Here is a 14,502-nt window from a genome sequence, read left to right on the forward strand (position 1 = left end):
CCCCTTTTTGAAGCTGTAAATAATATAATTCAAGAGATTGACCTCAAGTGCAAGGTTTTGGGCATTTTCTTTGATAGAAATCAAACAATGATGCCATTGATCACAGTAAGTTGATCTCAACAAGTGAGCTTATTGTGTATCCGGAGAGTGGCATTAAGCTACCTGAAGTCCTAACTTGTTAATCGGTACTAAAGGGGTGACCTACCAAAGTGATAGGAATACCTCTCCTCAAAAGTAAACGGAGTTCCTCAGGGATCACTGCTTGGCCCTGAATTATTTTTTATTTTTATTAATGATCTTCCTGGGAGGCTGCAGATCAATAGTACTAAAAGTTATGTTATGTAGGCTGACGAAGTGATTGTAATGACATCCAGTAAACATTTACGTGATCTAGCTGGGGCTGGGAATTGTAGCTAAAATGTATGACTACATGGTGCGAAGGCAATAATTTGCTTCCAAACAGTGAAAAAAGGTTTCCTCTCCTTCACGCAACATTATTGACATAAACTCTTTTCGAACAAATGGTAGTCAATTAAATAAGTTAATAATTTTAGGTTCCTACGACTCCATGCTGATAGTAACGTGAATTTCAATGTTATGCACCTAATTCTCAATTCTGTGTTCTACAACCCTCCAGGACAAGACATCTAGTAAGACAAAATGTATTGCTGGCATTGTACAATGGATTATTTTTACAAGAATTTTGTATGGCATAGTATTTTGGGGTCTGCCCTCTCACCTCCTCAGTGTTTTGACAATGGAGAAATAGATTGTAAGAGTGATGTGTAACCAAAATTATTATGCCCAGGGTCGATCTTTTTCTCAAAAAATTAAAATTGTTATGTACACCTAATGTATACATGGTGTGGCAACATAACTTCCTTTTGACAAACACAAAACACTTCCAAAAAAGGAAGTATTGCTCCTGCACCCTGTATATTTATCAATCTGTGTTACTCGTGAAACAGTATAGTACTAACTTTAAAATAAACAATACCATCCACTTGTATAATACCAGACAATGCAATAACTTACATGTTAAGTCAACCAATTTATCCTTGGCTTAAGACAGTCCAAATTTGTGTGTGTATAATTATATAATAACCTTCTTGTTAGTGTTAAAAAAGAAGAGCGTAAATGAGTCTTTAAGAAATAGGTCTGAGAATACCTCATTTATTAGTGTTTTTACTGTGTCAAAGAATACTTAAGGCCGAATTTTTAATATTTTCTGTTTTGGTAAACTTGGTTTGGTACTTGCCATGTCCTATATTTTGCCAATATTAATACAGTTCACTGTCTTGGATGAAATAAATATTATTATTATTATTAGGGTAGCTGCTAGTATATCAATTCAATTTCCTTTGCATTAAGAGTCAAAATCACAGTAATTTGATATTTTCTGCTTGATCCAAGTATTTTTGGTAAATTTTAACCTGAAAAATCATACACAGTTCATCTTGTGCATCTCATGAGCTGGGAAATATGGTGCATCCCTTCCTGATACAAAAGTGAATTATAATTATTATTGTTACCACTTAAACACCAAAATAAGGAAAGATGCAATAAGGCAAGGTGGACATTTTGATACCCAAAACAAGTGTTATAGTGTTAACAATAGATCCCCCCTTCGGCCACATTTACTTTGAAGAAAGGTCAGAAAACAACACATTTGTCAGTAAAAAATAGTAGAAAATAAAGCAACTGTCCCAGGCTTAGTTAGTTAATCCCTTTTCATGCCCAATGTTGGTCATATTGCTGCTCATTCTTCTCACCCCAAGCCATTCCAGACAATACTCATGCTAAACCTGTAAAAGACTAAATCTTATCACGAAAGTAACCCTCAATTACTCTGCTGTGTGCAACCAATGGGAATCTCTACCCCCCTCCTCTGCTACTACTGCCATGGCTTCCTACATCAGTACCAGCCTCTCACCTCCAGAGTGACATGGCCTCATCTTCATTCACTGCACCCATTTAGGTATATCACCTAATGCTAAGATCCTTCTCTTCCACTTAAACTCAGCCTGTATTCTTACATAGAAACCACATGCTTGTGTTTGCATTCCTCACTAGTCATCACACAATTATACTTTTACACTGGCAATCGTTCTATTTGTAGAAGTTCCTATGACATTCATTATTCCCATGGCTAGAGGTGGGCATCAAGCCTCACACTTTTAACACGCAGCACGACTCCAGCATAATATGTAAGCCTGCCAAAGATTTCATGGACCACCTATCGGAAAAAGTAATTTCTGTCCATACTCAATAGATGATTTTACACGAAGCAACTTATAATGATGGAAAGAAAAGATAAAAACATATAAATTCAGAGGAAATCACAAAATATTCCAAAATTTTAATTACAATCATTAATGTTTATTCACAATTGCAAGATACCACTGTGAAACACCTTCATTTGTCAATTCGTGATTACACATAAATCCCAACAACATTGTGCTCTGTATTAAAAAACCTATACATTAGAGATTAATCCTGAAGATCTAACATCCTGACAAGTTTTATGAAATATTAAGAAATTGTTTTCAAATTGATTTAAGAGCAAACACAAACACACACAAAATGGCAACTTTCCATCCTTTGGTTAGCTAAAGGGAAAACAGGGATTTTTGCATAATCTAGCAATTAACCCTTTGCACTCAGGTTCTTTTTTCTCGATTGCCTTAGTCTACTCTGGATTTAATTTTTTAAATAACCCAAATTTACTAAGCGTGGCACTAGAGTGAAATACTGGAATTTCTTTTCATGCAAACTTATTTGGATTTTTTACATAATTATTGATACATTAATTGATAAAACATAATTTAAACTCTTTAATTTTTCATGGCATGATATTTTTGGAAGCATTCACCAACATGAAGATATGGTTTACATTCACATGTCTCACAGATATATATCATCTCTCTGCTTCCACCTTTGATTTTTTGGTCAGAGCAAACTGCAAAATCTTAATGTTTTCTGCTAGGGTGAGATGTGATTATATGGAGTTTTCCATCTAAACATTGCTCTATGTCTGTGGATGGTAATCTAACCCAGGAAGTTTGTGTACTAGTTTCCTAATAAATTTCACATGCAAGATTGGTTTTTCATTTTTTCTTAGTTGGCATTCTTTGTAAAATATATATGAATTTATAAAACTGACTACAAGACCCCAGAAAAACAATTTATGCCACCATTTTAGAGTCTTCCTCATGAAACAGAAAGTGCTTGTGTAATGATCTGCTATATCAAATCCCCCCATCAACTTAGTATAGTTTGTAACAATCTAGGGTTTGAAAACTATTTCAATCTCACCACCACAAACTCTCCTTTCCACAGACTCAGTCTCTGCAGTGTCCTACACACTGAGCATTGTGACTATCCTCTTGCCTTTCCATGCAAGGAGCATTTCATTTTCATCCCTGTAAGCCACTATCTCTCCTTTCTTTAGCTTTGGATGTTTGATCACAGGTGGATCATCTTTCCTATTGGGCATTATTGTCCCTGTCAAGTGTGTTTTTTCCTTTAGCAATTCCCTTGCATCAGTGACACTAGTGTAATGCCTGTCAGTGAAGAAATGATAGCCTTGAGAACCAGATACTGAGTTCTTCAATCTTTCATGCAGTTCTAAAACTATTCTGCTAGTAAAAGGGAGATCAGGTCTCACCAATGTTTCAGTTATTATTCCTCCATAATAAGGGACAAATGAATGTACATAAACACATTTGGAATCTGAGACGACATATAGACGAATACCCCATTTAGTTGGCTTTTTAGGATTATACGTAATGAAGTGTATCTTTCCCTTGAAACCAACAACAGCCTCATCAATAAGCAGTTTACCTTCTCGGTTCTTGTTCTTGAATCTCTACTTGACTTTTGATTGTTTTTCAAGGGTAACATCCAAAATATTTGCAAGAACCTTTCTCTTTTAAAAACAGCTCGAAAAAATGGAATGTGAGACTCAAAATCCATGGACCAATAACTCTGTAAGTTAGGGTGATTAAATACACCTGCATTTAGTATAACGCCAAGAAAAGCCTTCATTTCCTCAATCGTCACATCTTTCCAATTATTCCAAGTGGATCGCCGCAAAAGTTCTTTCTGGCTAATTTTATGCCTAGCATACTCGTTAGTCTCTTCAGTTATATTTTGTATCAATGTGTCTGTAAAAACAACTGAAAAAACTCTATTGGTTTGGCACATCCAGAAGGAACTTGAGGCCCAACACATAACTGACCAGTGGAGAAGGGGATTCTGCTAGGCTCATGATCATTAACAGATACAGCATTCCACATTTCTTTCTCCGGTTTTCCACTATAAACACTACTTTCACTGGGCCTAATGCCCAAATGCACTATGCTACCACCTATATCTCTATCACTATCACTTGAACAAACAATTGTGCGTCTTGATGTCGGTATGAATTCAACATCACTGTCACTGTCAGTACATTCACCTCCATTTTTGGGTGAAGCAAGGCATATTTCCTTTCCATAGTTCCATTTGGACCAGCGACTGGCTCATCATCTCCATACGCAATCTCAGACAACTCAATTTCATCACTATTATATTTGTCAATAAATTCGTCGGTTTTGATGTAAAATTCATCGTCACTGCTTTCTAATTCTTTGGAATACTTATCCATTGTGAGGAGGTGAAATTCGTTCAGGATGAACGACTACTAGCTGGCAAACCAATTGTCCAACTGAATGGAAAGCATCTGTTGCAAGAGAACCCTGTGTCATCAGGGAAAACATCTGCGTTATGCTTCTAGAAACGTAAGCAAACCTTGAAGACTAAGATAAGGAAGGTTCTTCACTACTGGAGGATGATGCAACCTCAAAAAAGCATGACAAAGGAAAAGTGCTAGGGTTCGAGTTACTATGAATCAATGACTCATGTCTTGGACCCTCCTCAAACAATGATGATGCAACCTCAAAAAAGCATGACTCAAGGAAAAGGGCTAAGGTTTGTGTTTTACTATGAATGTAATAGACATGTCTTGGACCCTCCCACTCAGCTGGCAAACCAATTGTCCAACTGAATGGAAAGCATCTGTTGCAAGAGAACCCTGTGTCATCAGGGAAAACATCTGCGTTATGCTTCTAGAAACGTAAGCAAACCTTGAAGACTAAGATAAGGAAGGTTCTTCACTACTGGAGGATGATGCAACCTCAAAAAAGCATGACAAAGGAAAAGTGCTAGGGTTCGAGTTACTATGAATCAATGACTCATGTCTTGGACCCTCCTCAAACAATGATGATGCAACCTCAAAAAAGCATGACTCAAGGAAAAGGGCTAAGGTTTGTGTTTTACTATGAATGTAATAGACATGTCTTGGACCCTCCCACTCAGCTGGCAAACCAATTGTCCAACTGAATGGAAAGCATCTGTTGCAAGAGAACCCTGTGTCATCAGGGAAAACATCTGCGTTATGCTTCTAGAAACGTAAGCAAACCTTGAAGACTAAGATAAGGAAGGTTCTTCACTACTGGAGGATGATGCAACCTCAAAAAAGCATGACAAAGGAAAAGTGCTAGGGTTCGAGTTACTATGAATCAATGACTCATGTCTTGGACCCTCCTCAAACAATGATGATGCAACCTCAAAAAAGCATGACTCAAGGAAAAGGGCTAAGGTTTGTGTTTTACTATGAATATAATAGACATGTCTTGGACCCTCCCACTCAAGATTCCTGATTATGCAATAGATAGGAAAAGATAAGGCAGAAACTTTGATGAGACAGGGGACACGAGGAAGAAAATGAAATGAAGGAGTCAAAACTAGAAAGCAATGAACTACGGAACAGCTGACTGAGGTAACTTTACATTCTGGCGATCTTTTTTTCAGACACAGATCATCTCTCAAAGGCATTGCTTTACATTTAGCTGACTTCCAAGTAATGAAGGGCAAACAATGCAAATGAAAAAGAACTTACAGCACAGTAAATAGATAACAACAAACATCTGTGTTGGTGGTGGCATCCTTTGGAGATGACATTTATGTCAACAATGACATTATGGGTCGATACTATTCATTTATAAAACAAGCCATGCTATTAATTAAACTTTACTTCACTTGTCCTTTCATGCAGATGATTACAAGAAAAGTTATTGGATAAATAGACAAAAATCCCAATTCCCCTCGTGGTGGTGGCTCCACATAAAGAGCTGCTGCCATTGCTAACCGTGCCGAGTCACACTTGACATCAGAGTGCAACAGGTTAAACTATTAACTTAATAAATACAGCCAGATGTTAACTTAATCCAATAACAATCTTTAATTTGCTAGCTGCATTATATTTATAATAGAATCACTTCAAATAAAGCAAGGGTAAATTCATTTTTCTGAACACAAAAAGGGAATTTTGATGCTCATAGGAATCCTGAGAAAAATACTGAGGGGGCCAAAGGAGTCACATGACCCTTAATAACCTGATTGGAGAGTCGAACACCCCCAAAAACTTATAGTCTTCACACTGAATTTGACCTAGCAGAACAATGAGCTAAGAGATAAAAATTCCAAAATTAAATATGACGATTGGCCAACCAAGAGTGATTATTTTAAATTCGGAGTTTTTGTTAGTATATTTTTTTGGGGAAAAATTTTAATTTTTTAATTCCATTAGCTTAATATGCGATGCATATGTTGCACAATTTTGATTGATTTGACTAAGTAATTCCTCAGCAGCAGCCGCAGCCATTTCGAGAATGTTTAGCTGGGGTACAAAATGATACTGCATTGAAATTAAGCTATTTCCGGAACAAATCGTCAGCCTCGGACTACATTATTCCACAGAAGACTTAGAGGGAGTCTGGTCTTCCCTATCGAGCAGCTAGATTTAGGCTTGAAATGTTGAAAGAGGGGAGAGGATCAATTTCAAATGAAAGTGAACCTGGAGTTCCAGCCACGGCTCTTATGAAATAGACATTAACACCAGCTGCCATTTGAGAGAAGATTGTTGAATAATGTTAAGAGAACAATGATATTGAAAATTTCATTGGGTGCCAGCCACATGAAACAGACAAACTCCACATGAGACTCATTTGTGCGGTGGGTTTCATGACTGTACATGCTTGAAAAAACAGGACGTGTGTGCAGTGGTTTTTTTATGAGTTGAAGTTGATGCAACAAGAAGATGAGGAGTTTCTCATGAAGGTTGCCACTGCAGAAGAAATTTCAAACCACATTATTTTGATCATCAGAACAAACAGTTAAGGTCTTTCTGGAAATCTCAGGAGTTTCTCATGAAGGTTGTCGCTGAATATGCAATTTTAACTACATTATTTTGACCCTAAGACACCCTTGTTTTTGAAATCTCTGGCATCACCAATATAAGAAAACAGGCCAAGGGGTGGGAACTGGGAAAATTATACTTACATTATTACTCAATATTCAGAGAATGGTGTATCAGCATCTTGTACTGCCACACACAAAATGGAGCACACTATAGGAATGTAGCAAAATTGCCATTGCAATCATAAAAGGTAGTATTCCAAAGCAACTACCTGGATGCTGCATCATAACAACACAGGCTGTGTACCACAAATGTTATTGAATATTTTGATGGTTTGAGACTACTTCGTGAAAATTCATGGCCAATGAATAAATAAACTTGGTATTTTTTGGCCATAGCAGATGATGTTGCATATATGTCAAAACAGGTAGTATTATAATTAAACTTTTGTGTGAAAAAATACCAAGTTTATTCATCCAGTGCTATTGAATATTTCCTAAAAATCAATGTGAAGAATGTCCCTCATCTTCATATTAGTCTGGCCCTAGTATTATATGACTTTTTTCTGTTCCCAACAGAGAAGAAACGCCGTGGAAAGAGTTTTCCATTAACAGAGGCAGCCATAGGTGAACTGAACAAGCTTCAAAATGCAGAAGCCACTGATGGAATACTGGAATCAAATCAAGTAACTTGAACCCATATGTATTACAATTTTAACAAGTATCTGTTTTTTTGGTGGGACTTAATTAATATACAATTAAAAATTAACAAAAATAATAAATTATTTCTAAATTAAGTGATTATTCATTAAATTATCTCTAATGTGATGAGCACTGGAGAGTCAATGCAACAATTTCAGTGTAAAAATCATTCGCCTTGACTGACATTAGCGGATGACTCCATTAAAAGTTACTGTTGCGGCATCTCCCACAGTTTCTTTGGAAATTTAGCACTGGAGAGGTTTAAATGCCCTACACTATTGCATGCCACCTAAACCCACTGTTGGAGGAACTGCTTAGCAATAAAAAGGTTAAGTACTATGATAAATAGAATTGTGAGGACATAAAATATCTTCTGAGGCAGATTTGACATTGGATCTCACTAAAGAAAATTACAAACCAGTTCTACATTTATTTTACAATATCAACATGGTAAGAGCAGAGCAAAAGTATGACATACCTATTTCTGCCATTGGTGGCTTGTCCGCACGTGACACTTGAGCAACTAGTTGGATATCTTCATCGACCTCATCAGATTCAGAGCTAGGCCTCTTTTTCGACACATCTACTCCCCAATGGCTGGGACCCCCTACGCCAATTTCATCCTCATCGTCCTTTGGCAATGGCCCTTGCCATTCTCTGCTAGAAGTATCATCTTCTGGGATCAGCACTGCCGAGTCTTCAAACACTGACTCCACAATCATTCCCGACACTGGTGACTTAGGTCCACCTTCCATCATCATATCGTTTTCAGCACCTTCACCATTCTCGACACTGGGCTCTTCCTTGGCTCTTCCCATGGTCAGTTCACCCAAAGCAGCCACCATTGCTTCTTGGCTCAAGGCTGTTATCTTTTCCAAATTGATGAAGTCCACAAAGCTCACTTTTGACCTCTGCAACCTGCAGAGAGAGTAACAAATATCCTTTTGCTCACATCTTTGTCAGCCGCAAGATTTAAAAAACAGGAGTAATACACCTGACTCAAATTAATGTAATCTTTAACATTAGATACTTTTTTTTGGGATTATCAAGTAAACCATACTACATGGCCTTCACATTCACATTTAAAGGAAGAATGTAATCAAGTGAATAATTAATTTGTTACAGTGCACTTAAAGAAATTTTTCACCACAGTGAACAAAGATAAATCGTTCATTGTAGGCACTTAAGAGGCACCAAAAGGAAAACTGGCCAAAATAAAATGAGACCTGAATTAAACTCTGATTTCATATAAAATGCAAATATTATTCAGCAACTTGCATGAAGTATTCACAATGGTCATAATATTAATTGTAACAAAAGCTATAAAAGAATATATGTATTTACCGTGGCAAGAAAAATCTGACCACAGTCCGATTTTAAGATTTAAGGTGCAAGCAACGAGTTCAAATTGGAGCATGCATAGCTTCATTGGGCAATCCATTTGCTTTGGATTTCAGCCTTTCAGATTAACGTTCTTGAATATTTTTTTCAATTCAATGGCAAGAACTGCCCTGATTTATTGACACCAAAAACAAAATTTAATCCTTCCACACAATTTGACGTAATTTGATGTCCTGTGGAAACCTCAAATGCCATCATCTGATGCACTATTACATCCAGACTTAATGCTGGGCATTTATATTTTTACATTACAAATTTTGTTTTAATGCACAGTCTATCATATATACAGCCTGTATGTTAAAATAGAACATTTAAAGGAACCAGTGTACTGTGAGTAGTGCACAGGTTAGTTGCGCCCGTATGAATTAGAGGCTTACCACAGTAAAAAAAAATTACTAAGATAGATAGCACTGAATCATTACTAGGGAGCCATTTGTATACTCAAAGCATTTAATTAAAATTATTAGCGAAGTTTAAGGAGATTAAGATTTAATACATTTTTGAATTCCTAAAAATTGCGATGGGTGAACGCAAAATGATACAAGATTAGCAAACTCTTTTCAAAATATTTTTAGACCCATAAATCATAAATAAGTCTGAAATATTATTAAATATTTACAAAGCGAGGTAGTTAAAATTACGTAATTTGATGAATCATAGTTTAATTGTGAGGTGTAGTCAAATGAAAACCAAACACCTACTACAGCTGCTCTGCAGACCAACAAGGACATAACTCAACAACAGCATACTCTTGTGAGTTGTCACTGTGCAGCTCTCCTACCACAGCAATGGCAATATTGATACGTAAAAGCTAGCTTCTAGCGGACTGTGCGTGTTCTGGTGGGTGTTCGGTTTTCATTTGACTGCCCCAAGTGCAAATAATGAAAATTTCACATTTGCATTGTCAAGCAGTAGTTGGATATAAATTTTGCATTAGTCCATACCAAAATTGAGTTTCATTTTAATGTCCTTGGACTGCATAGGTGGGATTTTAGTCAAAGTACTCTGAGGTTGAGGGGCTAACTGACATTCTTCTAACCTTGACACTGGACTAACCTTGCTTCACAATCTTTTGCCAATTCAGCTTTGATGATTCGAACCACTTCCATTGCTCGTTGGGCAGCCAATGATGCACAGAACATCACCAGCTGGTTAGTGGCAGGAGATCCAGTGCCCCCGAGATGGAGGGCAGTTAGTTCTCTGTACGCATTGATGCCAACAACAATCTGGGCTTCAGCTGTGCGTTCTTCCATCACTATAGGGTCCACTAGTACATCTTTCCTACAGGTCAAAATAGAGAAAGCAAACTAATTTAAAAGATTTATAACTCATAAAATCAAAGCAGAAAGCATGTTCCATAAAACAATATGGCTAAATACATTAAATAAAAGCAGATTTTTCTGACAGAACAATTGGTCTTCTGGACCAGTAAGTCTCCAACCAGTGGTCCATCAACAACTACTGGTCCAGGAGAAACTTTTGGTGGTCCATGGAGATATAAAAAATGAGTAGCAACAGCCTTAAATATGTTACAATTTAAGGCTTTGATAGTTTTTGTATAATAAAAAATTAATCATTTAACATTAATAAAAGGGAACATTATAAGGCAAATATTTTATATGAATTGGAACCTTAAAAATAATTGTGTTAGGTTTATACAGGATTCAAAGCTGTGAGTATAATGATCCATGAGGTCTGAATGACAGGCAACTGTCACTCTTAACCATGCTAAGGTACCAACATTTTAGTATTTATTATGTTCATAATTAAATGGCATAATAAAAATATTTCACAGGTGGGATTTTCCCACTGGGGGGCTATTCTTGAGTTTTGAAGCTCATTGGTTCAAGCATATAGATTCAGTTTGAAGTCATAATCGAACAGATAACCAAAACTTAATATTAGAGAGCTTTTAAGTAATCCAATAGATTCAGGAGCAGACTAACTATTTCATTTAACCAAGGAATCGATTGATTGAAGAACTCCATGTGCCTAAACATTTAATTCAGTGAGCAGTGGATCCCCATTCACACTTTTCAGAGTGTAAATATTGAAGAGTTAAGGAGCGGAGAAAATTGTCAAGCATTTTATTTGAATGACATTAATGGGGATTGGCTAATAGATATGTTCATAGTCCCAATGTGAAATGGTAAAGAAGATTGACAGAATGCAGATGGCTATTGGTTTTGGAAAAAAGTTTCCGATAATGGAAAACGTATGATTGTATCTTTACAAGGTTTTGTTTTACCAATACTTGAAAATGACTCGGAGAGTTTTTGGGTTCTTTCTCAGTAGGGGGAATTAAAGAAGGGTATACTGTGTTGTCCCCTACCATGAATTAAAACCTTGATGCGGTGGAAGGGCTTGTGCAATCCAATGACTCATAGATCTGTGATTAAATTAGCAATGATAGTAGCTCCTGATAGAGCCACTCATGCCAGATAGGTGAAAGGTTAGGACCCAGAAGAAAGGTAGTCTGTGCAGCATCTGTTCCTCAGTGAGGTGGCTACAAAGGCTTCTGGCCCCAGTTCGGTGGCCACTGAGTGATGGTGTCATGTTAAAAACACTATTGAAGAAGGCAAAGGGAAACCACCTCAATTATTATTGCCAAGAATTTAATGATGGACAGTACAGAGAATATCAGTCCTGGCAACCATGGGACTCAGCCCAAGTGTGTCGCACCCGGCAGTGGGAGAGGCAAGGCTTCCCCGGGTGTCATCTCATGAAATCCTTGTAAAGCAAAACCGATGGCAGCAACACAGAAGAAGAAGACCAAATTAGTTAGTATAGGAACTTGGAATGTTAGGACGATGTTGAGGATAGGAAAATTAGACAATACAAAGCAAGAGAAGGAAAGAGGAAATATAGATATTCTAGGTCCCGAGGTGAGATGAGATGATAGCAGGGATTAATAGAGTAATAGTTATAGAGTAATCTACAACTGATAAGACAAGAATCAATGAGGGGTTGCCATAATACTAGAAAAAAGGTAGGAAGAAGTGTAGTCAACTTAGAGCAAGCAACGTATAGAAAAATACTAGTAGAGGTAAAAACAAAACCGACAAACTTGGCCTTTGTTCAGGTAGACATGCCACCTGGAAATTATAAGGAGGAAGCAATCAATAGGGTGAGCCATCAGTCAGAGGAAATAAACATTTGATAGTGATGGGAGATTGGAATGCGACAGTAGGTGAAAGAATAGGTGGTGATGATGTAAAGGATTATGGATTAAGTCCGAGGAATGACCGTGGGGAGAAAGCAATTGAGTTCTGCAGGAGACAGGGGGAAATCATCACCAACAATTGGTTTAGACATGACATGAGGCATACATATACATTTAAAATGCCAGATGACTCATAAAGGTATCAGTTATCATTATATTATGGTTGGGCACAAGTTTAGGAACAGCATGATCAATTAGCTAAGTTTTGCAGGAGCAGATGCAGACTCAGATCACAATTTAATAATTATGAAGTGTAGCATCTAATTTGAAAAGATAAGGCAGGGAAGAGGGTTTACAAAATGGAATGTAGAAGTATTAACTGAATCGACAAAGGAGTATCATCAGGCAGTAAAATTAACCATGAGTGAGGAAACGGAGCTGGGTACTATCCAGGAAAAATTGTAACATATCAAAAAAGGGACATTGAAAGCAACAAAAAAACTATATTAATTGTTAATAGAAAAAGGACAAGGAAAACCAAATGTTTCAAAGAGCATTCTCAATAAAATTTTATATTAAAAAAATATAAATTTAGCATTGAGTAAATTTTTGCATGTGTCTGGCACTATAACTTTCTTATTGTTATTAACTATTTGTAAGAGTATAATAATTGGTCTAACAAATGTGGGACATTACAATTACATAAGAATAAAAGTATTCTTAAGCATTAGTTGTAATTTTCCAATTTCATTTCGCACAAATTTTATTGCCATAGCCAAGGAAGGAGGCATTTGACAGAACAAAATGTGCACAAAACTAAGTATATACTGATTTCACACAATCATTAAAACTTTTCACAAATAATATATCCACCTTTGTCTTTTAACTTTTAGTCAGTCTCACTTTGTTAGTGAAAAAAACTTCTGTAAAGAGGCAAATAGAACCTCAGGCATCAGCACTTTTACTGGGTTACTTCTTTTTCAAAAACATTCTCATTCCAAAATAGTATGCTTATTTTTTAACTATAACAATTAGCACTTTACAGTGAAATGCACTTCACTATTTTTGGAAAAGTCTCCTACAGAGTCATATATTTTTCCTGGACTAATTCCAAGGAGTCTGAATCATTGTTGTCTTTGGTAATGGTTCTTCATCATAAACACCAGCAAAACATTAGGCAAAAATGTGAATTAATGCATTATCTTATTGAATGATGTATATTAGTGATTAATAAAATCTTACACGATGCATTTTTAAGGGTGGAATCCTTCCAACCACTGTCAAAGTCATCATCATGGATTTCCTCCTCTGACACCATTTGGCTGTACATACTCAAATGGCATCTCTTTTATGTCTTCAATAACAGAGTGAAATAAACCAGACATAATTGAAAGCATCTCAAAACGGTTCTGCGTTCAAAATACTTCCATGTAGAGATTAAACATGATATAACATCACCCACAGTTGAAATGGATGCAGAGGCAACTTGAACCATCAGTGCAATCAAAGGCTCAATCATTCACTTTCTGCAGAATAACTAATGCCCAAATAATGTCTTCACTCAGTGGCTGTAGCTTTATAATTGTATTGGCTGTGAAAATTTAAGTTACACATTGGTCAGCTTGATTTGATGAGTAGAATTGTTAAGAAAAAGAAGAATGTTATGATTTTTAACCATTGCAAAAACAGTAAAGCCCTCCATGCATTGTTATTTGCTTACAAAGACTCAATCAACTCTATTGCATCAGTGTATTTGAAACACCTACACTGGAGAGATTTACCAATCACCAGAGGTGTCTCTTCTTTTACATCAGCATTCATACAAAAGCACACAGATCATCGTTCATTATCCTATTTTCCAGTCTTCAGTGACAGGGCTTTAGAATTCAGGGCACAGAAAAATCGTTCACTTTTGTCCATATTATAAATATGTTGCAGTTTGTGTTTTTTGGTATTTCATAGAAGCCAACCTTGTAATCACATGTTTTGTCACCAAC

At 36.5% G+C, this 14,502-nt stretch overlaps 1 protein-coding gene across 1 annotated transcript in view; it reads right to left on the reverse strand.

The window, feature by feature from the left end:
* Positions 1 to 14,502, reverse strand: part of Rrp45 (exosome complex component Rrp45) — a 45,779-nt gene that overhangs the window by 19,482 nt on the left and 11,795 nt on the right. Inside the window, exons 5-6 of the mRNA XM_071597085.1 lie at positions 10,399 to 10,623; positions 8,420 to 8,859 (exon numbers count right to left, since the gene is read on the reverse strand). Of these exons, the coding sequence (XP_071453186.1) occupies positions 8,420 to 8,859; positions 10,399 to 10,623 (665 nt within the window). The remainder of the gene's footprint in view (positions 1 to 8,419; positions 8,860 to 10,398; positions 10,624 to 14,502) is intronic.

This window comes from Hetaerina americana, unplaced genomic scaffold, assembly GCF_022747635.1.
Source record: "Hetaerina americana unplaced genomic scaffold, ioHetAmer1.1.p SCAF_8, whole genome shotgun sequence".
NCBI classification, from domain to species: Eukaryota; Metazoa; Arthropoda; class Insecta; order Odonata; family Calopterygidae; genus Hetaerina; species Hetaerina americana.